Consider the following 10,000-nt stretch of genomic DNA (forward strand, 5'->3'; position numbering starts at 1 on the left):
ATGCATGATAAATTCATGGTTGTGCTGAACCAGCAGCTCACAATATCTGTCTTTGTTGGGCAGAATACATGGGTGTTTCTCTCTGTAACTAAAGTCTGACTGTTGCAGTCTGCCTCCAACACAGAGCAATTCATCTTCGTCAAGGAAAGGTTTTACGTCTCTGATTTTTGAATCTGCGTTCAGGGTCTTACCAGCTTTCAGCAAATTGATTTCATGACTAAAGCTGCTATCTTGTGTCACCTTTATCCAGTACTTCTCGGCCTCAAACATTTCATCAGCAGTCAACTCACCTCGCATTTTGGAGCTTGAACTTGTATTGTGAACAAACCGCTTGATCCAAGCGGTGACTCGCAGAACTCGCTTCAGCTTACTGTACTTCAGTAAATCTAGCACAGGTTCCATTCCCTTTTCGTCACTGCCGCTACTGAGTTGCACGATGACCTGCTGACCTTGCTTTAGCTCACTAGTCACATCTTCATCGCTTTGATCTGCATCGCTCTCTTCCAATTGATTCAGTGCAGTCAGAAATGAAGGTCCAGTGTTTCCTCTAGGATTTTTTCCAGCCGTGGTGGCAGGCCCATTTCGCTAGGGGAGGGGGCGTGGCCCATGAGTGATATTCCCACTGGCCACGCCCCCTTATCCCAGGTGTTTAAACTTCCCCTAAGCATTATAACATGAAAGGCGCCAATAAGAGCGGCAAAGCGATTATGCGCATCCCGTGCGCAGAATGATGCACTTGAAGCAACGCGAAGTCACAACGTGCAGCGCTTCGCATTGAAAAGTTCAAAGCGAAGAGATTATATCTATCTATGCTTAATGTATCATATCTATGCAACAGTTTATTGAGCCTTTTCTTTTAACAGTTTTAAATTTCAGTTAACTTACAGTGCGCATGAAGAACAATTCATAGTGCTCTCTACTCTAGTGCTGTAGTAACAGACACCCGGGAGAAAGGAATATGATTTAGAAAGCGCTATAAACTCTAGCAAGATAAGGTAATTTTATGCAAACTATAGATCTTTATCTACAAATAAAGTATAATAAAGGGAACATTGATCTTGAAGAGAGTGTCGTCGTGTTACTGTCGTACCCGAACGTGACGTGCTGTTTGAATGCTGAATGAAGAATGACGGAGGAGATGTGAGTTTCCATTAACTTTAACTTAACGACTTAAATATACATTTTTACCTCACATTATGCTATTGAATGACTTTAGAAGTCTTGGAATATAGTGCGAAAACTTTATGGTGCTTTACAATGTTTTGTATGCCTTTAGTGGGGCTTAACAATAACACATACAATATCGGACCGAGAAGCTGCAGCCGTGGCGGGATGATTTTAGGTGTGGCGGCCCGCCACGGCAGAATGAATGTAGCGGAAACACTGAGGTCCTTTCCACCACAGTTCACTTTCCTTCGGGTTAGTTGCAGTCTGACCTCTGGTGGGAAGGTCCGCAGGATTGAACTTGCCTTTACAGTGAGACCACATTGCAGGATTAGTTAAAGACTGGATTTCTGACACTCGGTTTGACACAAACTGTTTCCATTTGTGAGCTGGACTGCGAATCCACTGCAGCACAATCATCGAATCCGTCCACATATGAACTTGATGTAGCTCCAGATTCAGAGGCTTTAACAGACTGTTTCCTAGTCTTGCTCCAATCACTGCTCCCATCAGCTCAAGACGGGGCAGTGAGATCTTCTTCAGGGGGGCTACCCTGGACTTAGAAGCAACAAGGCATGTGGTCTTTGCTCCATCCTCAGCTACTCGCAGGCTAAGCGACAGTGCTATAAGCTTTCTCGCTTGCATCACAAAACACGTGGAGTTGATGTGCGTCGTGTCTGTGCACTGATTTTATTCCATACCAACGAGGAATGTGTATGTGGTGGATCTGTGGAAGTTCTGAACACCATCCTTTCCATTCTTGTGCAAGATCAGTGGGCAGCTCCTCGTCCCAGCCAAGGCCTCGTATCCACATCTCTTGGAAAAGGCATTTTACTCGCACAGTGAATGGGGTAAGAAAGCCTATTGGGTCGAATATGCGAGCAGAGAGCTTTAGAACACTTCTTTTAGTATTCTCTCTTTTAGCTACAGCATCCAGCAGTGCAGTCAGGTCAAAGACAAATTCATCTGTTTTAGTTCTCCATGCCAAGCCTAGTACCTTCAGCACTGATCCATGCGTTTCTGTCTCCTCTGCAAGTTCACTCATTGTCGTCTTCCATTTCTCCTTCAATGCATTACAGTTGGTTGTCCACTTGCAAAGGTCCATGCCAGCTGCAGACATAATCTCCCTTGCACCAGTAGTTATGGAGAAGGCATTTTCAACATCACTTGCACTTGAGATTAAGTCATCAACATAAAGTGATTCTTTTATTGTCTTTACTACCTCAGGAAGTTGGTCTTCATATTCCTTCAGATGCTTTCTCACTGTAGCTGCCAGGAGGAATGGGCTGGGGGACACTCCAAACACCACTCTCGTCATCCGTAGCACACGCAGCGTCTCACCTGCGTCTCCATGGGGTGGTGCAGTGAGCCAGAGGAACCGCACTGCATCTCTGTCCTTCTCAGCAAGAGAAATCTGCAAGAAGGCCTTCTTGATGTCTGCGGTAAATGCAATCTCATTCAGTCTGAATTTTATTAGTATGCTGAGCAGATCTGGATTCCGGTTAGGACCAGTAAGTAGACAGTCATTCAATGATGGAAAGCCAATGTCATGTGATGAAGCATCAAACACTACTCTGAGCTTTGTTGTTACCTTGTCCTCCCGAAGAACAGCATGATGAGGCATGTAATACTTTACAGTGTTTGGAGCCGATCCATCCTCCATCACGTCTTCGACGATGCCTTGCTTGAGGTATTCATTCACAACTTCATTATATCTGTGATACAACACTACATCTGACCGCCACTTTCTTTTAAGTCCTTCAAATCTTTTCCTTGCGATTCTGTAGTTATCTGGGAGTTCTGGTTTGTCAGGTCGCCATGGCAGCTCAACTTCATATCGCCCGTTTTTGTACTGAGTAGTTTTTTCAAACATGTGAAGAGCCTCCTCTTCTTCAAGGCTGTCTGTCTGCTGCATGGTAATGCCAAGGGACTCTATTTCCCAGAAGGCTTTCAGACGTTCTGAGACCAGCGTGTCTTCATTAATTTGTATGTGCATGCATGCTGTGTCGGAAACACTGGACATTGTGACTGGGCCCTGCACTGACCATCCAAAAATGCTCTCAATGGCCACAAGTGCATCTGTGATTCTTTCCACTTGGCCTGACACTATATGCCAATAATAGTCTGCACCAATCAGCATGGACAACTCTGTATCACAAGTGCTGGGGTCTGGGTAGTCTGCCAACTGCAAGCCTTTTCGTTTCAACTCTGCTTGGATGTGCTCACCTGGAATCTTCATCACAGCAGTGCACACTTGGGGGGTCTCGAGCGCTTCTACTTCCACCTTCTGCTCTTTGTTCCAGATGCTTTGTAGAATTACTTTCACTGTGTTGCGCCTTGATGTTACTGGTGCTGCAGAGCCAAAAGTATGAAGAGTGAACGTTTCTTGCTTTGTCACAGGCAATTTTAAAGCTCTTACTGTGTTCTCACTGATGAAGCTTCTCTGACTGCCCCCATCCAGTAGGCAGCGAATGCTTTTACGTCCACCAGGTCCTTCTGCCCATGCTCTAACAGTCTGAAGAAGCACAGTGTTCTGTTTATTGGGCTGTATCTTAACAGAATGCGAAGCAAATGAAGAAACTACATCATCTTTGTCGTCAGTGTCTGAAGTGTTTGTTTCTCCTTTCTCACACACAGCACTATGATGTCTGCCTCCACACACATTACAGCCCACCTTGGCCTTACAGAATCTTGCAATGTGTTTTTCGGCCCAAGACAAACAAAGCATCGTCCCAGTTTCATCAATGTTACTTTTCGAGCAGCAAAATCAGTTCCTGGACACAGTTCTGTTTTGTGTGCTGCACTGTCACAGAAAAGACATATCTGTATTCTTTGACTGGTGGTTTGCAGTACTGCAGCTGACGGCATGTGATGCTTTTTCTGCTTCATTTCAATTGATGTGTCTGGTCTTTTAAATGGTTTTTGATAGCTCTGGCTGTCTTTGGAATTACCTGGCTTAATCAGTTGCATGGCTCTTTTTCTGCTCAAAATCTCTTTCTGTAGAAATTCCATAACTTCTGAGACCTTCCATTCATCACTGGTTCCTCTTTGGCGACTGTACTGGAGTATAATGTCGTCTGGAATCATCTGTAGCAGAACAGGGCATAGCAGGCTGCCGTATGCCTCTGATGCAACACCCAGCGATTCTAAGCTACGGATCTGTACTTCACATTCATCATAAAGTTGTCTCAGAGCACTCACATCGTGTGATTTCTTTACTGGGCAGAGATTCAACAACTTGGTCATATGGGTATTAATGAGCAGATCCTTTCTTCCGAACCGGTTCTGAAGCAGATCGATCGCGTGATCGTAATTACCGTCTGTCAACATCAGTCCCGCTATTGCCTTTGAAGCAGCGCCGGTTACGTATGTCTTTAACCCTCTGGGGTCCTTCGGCCCAAATGGACCCGAAGCATTTAATTTTTTTTTTTTTTTAAATAATAGCTTTATCGGAATGGTCCGAAATTTGGTGACTTTGTTGGTACTTGGCATATGAACACCCCAAAAAATTGGGGACAGGATTTGAATAGTCTAAGTGGTTGTAAAAAAAATAGTCACACTCAGGACCTTCGGGTCCAAATGGACCCGCATAGGAAATGAATGGGAAATTGGCAAAAATGTGAAAATACAGAGTTATTTTGTGCGTACAAACTACAAATCAGCCACGATCCAGAAAAAAAGCACACAACAGTGAAGGGGTGAATCTATAAAACATCAAGAGTGCAAAACAGACACATCCACACACACACACACACACACACACACACACAAACACACTTTTATACACATACACACTAATAAATTCAGATTACATATGGGTTTTGAATTTTTAAAATGCTCAGTTTGTCCACCAGATGGCATCCATCTCATTTCAAAAATTGCTTTCATGAGGCCTAGGCTTGACTCTAAAATGAAATACAGCTTTAAAAAAATTTAAAAAAAATTTAAAAATATATTTTTTAAATTTCTATTATATTCAATGGGGAAAAAATGGGTCATAATTATTGCATTAATATTAATTATAAATCATTTTTATTTTTGAAATTATCTCAAAACACCAAAAAAGAAAAGAAAAAATATTATAAAAAAACAAGTAAAAAAAAAAAAAGATGATTTTTTTTTATAAATATTAATCCCACCCTTCCGGCCCATTTGGACCCGAAGGTCCTGAGTGTGACTCTGAAATGAAGGACCCCAGAGGGTTAAGTAATTAAACTTCTCTGTTTTGCTCAGCGCGTCGTTTCTGTGAATAGCGGTTTCAAACTGATTCCAAAAGTCTTGCCACAAGCTAATTTCACCGCTGAACTTGCTGATAATTAACTTGGGTAACTTAACTGTTTGTCCGCGCTGCAATGGCACTGCGTCACACGGCCTGCTGTTAGTGCTTTCCCGGATTCTCTGCGCTGCACGCGAGCTTTCGCGCTGACGACTCGCTCTCCATACTCCTCCGCATCAACAACGTCATTCTCCAAATCATCCATTTCTGTACACTCCTGTATTTCGCGATTCAACTCCAGTAGCGTTTCCTCTTTTGCAGATAACAGGGCTAACAGTTCACATAATCTGTCAACGATCGGATCTTCTTTGCCAACCTCTGTTTCTACGTCTTGCAAAAGTCTCGTTGTGGAACCGCGTACAGCTCTCCGTTTTCTGAGTAGTCTTTCAAGTCGCTCCGCCATTTCGGATGTTGCCTGCAAGTTATCCCGGGTTTTCGGCACCAAAGACTGTCGTATCTTTTCTTCCTTAACAAGCAGTAATGACCACTGACGACTTGAATTAAATAAAACGAACTGTTTACTGAAGTTAATGAACAGGATTACACGTTGATACAGCGCACAAACATGGAGTCATTTTCCTTTCTCTCTTCTCTCTCTAGTTCTATCTGCGCGCTCAGTCCCCTAAGCATTTTGGGTGGACTTTTCTTAAAGCTGAACAACCTTATAAATGACAACACTGTTTCTGTTATTATTAGAATTAATCATTTAAACATTTCTATTCTAATTAATTCACAACACTAACACACTCTCTCACACGCACTCACTCGCACACTCACTTACTCACTCACACGCACTAACACACTCTCTCACACTCGCACACACACTCACACACTCATTTACTCACACACACACACTCACACAAACACACACACTCGCACACTCACTCACTCTCTCACACTCGCACACACTCACTCACTCACACACACACACACACTAACACACTCGCACACTCACTCACTTACACACACACACTAACACACTCTCTCACACTCGCACACACACTCACTCACTCGCACACACACACACACAAACACACTCTCTCACACTCACACACACACACAAACACCTGATTCTAGATTCATTTCAGACACAGAGAGAATGATAAATCAGCGTAAGACACACAGGTTAATAATACAACGACACACACCGACACACGCGGCCCGGTCCTCTCTGAATCCCGCTTGACACACACACGTGTAGCTTCCCTCTGTGTTCACACACACGTTACCCAGTTCTCTCCGGCAGCTCTCCTCGAAATTACACTCGTCAACGTCTGTGGAGTCAGAGAACATCCGTGTAATATTCACACCGCAATTAAAGGAGATATGCAAAACTACACGTACCTTCGTAACACACTCATCGACTGTGAAACACTAACGGATATTCAACAAATAATCAGGAGAAATAACTTCAACCAGTCCATTATTTGCGAACTGCATGCAACTTTCTTAAATGCACTCACTCATTTTCACAGGGTTAGAGTTGACCAAAACTAAAACCATGAAAAAAAGGTTTTCATTATAAATGTTAAGTCTTTTCTATGGAAGCCTGTTTCCACCACAGAATAAAACATTTTAAAAGATAATTGCGACTTTTTATCTCAATTGCGAGTTTTTGTGTGCAATTGCGTGATATAAAGTCGCAATTGTGTGTTATAAAGTCAGAATTGCAAGAAATAAACACAATTGCGTATTATAAAGTCAGAATTGCGTGATATAAGGTCAGAATTGCGAGAAATAAACACGTGAAATAACAATTGCGTGTTATAAAGTCAGAATTGCAAGAAATAAACAATTATAGTTATAAAGTCAGAATTGCGAGAAATAAACACAATTGCATGTTTTAAAGTCAGAATTGTGAGAAATAAACACAATTGCATATTATAAAGTCAGAATTGCGAGATATAGTCAGAATTGCGAGAAATAAACACAATTGGGTGTTATAAAGTCAGAATTGTGAGAAATAAACACAATTGCATATTATAAAGTCAGAATTGCGAGATATAGTCAGAATTGCGAGAAATAAACACAATTGCATGTTATAAAGTCAAAATTGTGAGAAATAAACACAATTGCGTATTATAAAGTCAGAATTGCGTGATATAAGGTCAGAATTGCGAGAAATAAACACGTGAAATAACAATTGCATGTTATAAAGTCAGAATTGCAAGAAATAAACAATTATAGTTATAAAGTCAGAATTGCGAGAAATAAACACAATTGCATATTATAAAGTCAGAATTGCGAGATATAGTCAGAATTGCGAGAAATAAACACAATTGCATGTTATAAAGTCAGAATTGTGAGAAATAAACACAATTGCGTATTATAAAGTCAGAATTGCGAGAAGAATTGCGAGATATAGTCAGAATTGCGAGAAATAAACACAATTGGGTGTTATAAAGTCAGAATTGTGAGAAATAAACACAATTGCATATTATAAAGTCAGAATTGCGAGATATAGTCAGAATTGCGAGAAATAAACACAATTGCATGTTATAAAGTCAAAATTGTGAGAAATAAACACAATTGCGTATTATAAAGTCAGAATTGCGAGATATAGTCAGATTTGCGAGAAATAAACACAATTGGGTGTTATAAAGTCCAATTCTAAAGGAAAAAAGACCCTCAGAATTTTACCTCAGAATTGCGAGTTTATATCTCACAATTCGGACTTTATAACACACAGTTGCGACTTTATATTTTCAAATTACGTGTTATAAAGTCAGAATTGCGAGATATAAACTCGCAATTCTGAGAAAAAAATTACAAATTGCGAATTTTCTCGCAATTCCGAGTTTATATCTCACAATTGCGACTTTATTTCACGCAATTCCGATAAAAAGTCGCAATTACTTTATTTATTTTTTTATTCGGTGGCGGAAACAAGCTTCCATACTTTTCCCGCCAGCGTCAGATCGAGTCCATTAACATCCTCAGAGCTTCACAGTCGTTTCCTCTTCATGGGTTCGACGTAACATTCGGCAGATTTGATTTATATGCGGTTTAACGTCTGATGATCCCGTTATTTTATATGTGCTTCTATCGCTTGTTTCTGCTTCTTCTTCGCCTGTGTTTTGATTACCGTAAATGGCAGGGAAAGAGTTAACGAACTGAAATAAAATAAAATATTGCGATTCATAGATGCATTTTTAGACCAATCAAACTTTTTAGGGGCCAAATGATGACTTCAAATTATTTTAATAAATTAAGTTTGTTTGCTTATTTATTTATGATTGATTAAATTATGCATATAAATAATCTAATTAAACTATTTTAAAAAACATAAACTTATTATTTTATTTCAGCTAGTTGCCAAAGCAAACATTTCTCATTTTCTTTTAGTTTAACTTGATGTGCTTATGAAATGAGTTGCAATGAAACGGAAGTAGCAACAGATTTTTTCTCTGTATTGTGACCAGAATTATTATTATAATTAACTAAAACCATAATTTTTTTCTTAACTTGAAATAAAATAAAATATAAAAAACTTAAACCTATTTGATAAGCCAAGGCGGCATTTCTCGTTTTAATTTAGTTAAACTTAATAGAAAAATACTACAATAATAAAAAATGACAAAAACACAACATAAAAATATAACTATAGTGCTGTCAAAATTAATTAATAGCGATTAATCACATCTAACATAAGGTTGTAAATATATATGGGTGTATGTGTATATATACTTTATATATATATATATATATATATATATATACATGTCTATATATAAACTCATATATATATACACTCACCGGCCACTTTATTAGGTACACCTGTCCAACTGCTCGTTAACACTTAATTTCTAAGCAGCCAATCACATGGCGGCAACTCAGTGCATTTAGGCATGTAGACATGGTCAAGACAATCTCCTGCAGTTCAAACCGAGCATCAGTATGGGGAAGAAAGTTGATTTGAGTGACTTTGAACGTGGCATGATTGTTGGTGCCAGAAGGGCTGGTCTGAGTATTTCAGAAACTGCTAATCTACTGGGATTTTCACGCACAACCATCTCTAGGGTTTACAGAGAATGGTCTGAAAAAGAAAAAACATCCAGTGAGCGGCAGTTCTGTGGGCGGAAATGCCTTGTTGATGCCAGAGGTCAGAGGAGAATGGCCAGACTGGTTCGAGCTGATAGAAGGGCAACAGTGACTGAAATAACCACTCGTTAGAACCGAGGTATGCAGCAAAGCATTTGTGAAGCCACAACACGCACAACCTTGAGGCGGATGGGCTACAACAGCAGAAGACTCCACCGGGTACCACTCATCTCCACTACAAATAGGAAGAAGAGGCTACAATTTGCAAGAGCTCACCAAAATTGAACAGTTGAAGACTGGAAAAATGTTGCCTGGTCTGATGAGTCTCGATTTCTGTTGAGACATTCAGATGTTAGAGTCAGAATTTGGCGTAAACAGAATGAGAACATGGAACCATCATGCCTTGTTACCACTGTGCAGGCTGGTGGTGGTGGTGTAATGGTGTGGGGGATGTTTTCCTGGCACACTTTAGGCCCCTTAGTGCCAATTGGGCATCGTTTAAATGCCACGGCCTACCTG

General features: G+C 40.5%; 1 protein-coding gene across 1 annotated transcript in view; it reads right to left on the reverse strand.

Moving 5' to 3' along the window:
* The window catches only part of si:ch211-221n20.8 (fibrillin-3), a 43,034-nt gene that overhangs the window by 28,259 nt on the left and 4,775 nt on the right, over nucleotides 1-10,000 (reverse strand). Inside the window, exon 6 of the mRNA XM_056266434.1 lies at nucleotides 6,589-6,714. Within this exon, the coding sequence (XP_056122409.1) occupies nucleotides 6,589-6,714 (126 nt within the window). The remainder of the gene's footprint in view (nucleotides 1-6,588; nucleotides 6,715-10,000) is intronic.

Source organism: Rhinichthys klamathensis, unplaced genomic scaffold (assembly GCF_029890125.1).
Source record: "Rhinichthys klamathensis goyatoka isolate OS25496 unplaced genomic scaffold, OSU_Roscu_1.1 h1tg000248l_1, whole genome shotgun sequence".
Lineage (NCBI taxonomy): Eukaryota > Metazoa > Chordata > Actinopteri > Cypriniformes > Leuciscidae > Rhinichthys > Rhinichthys klamathensis.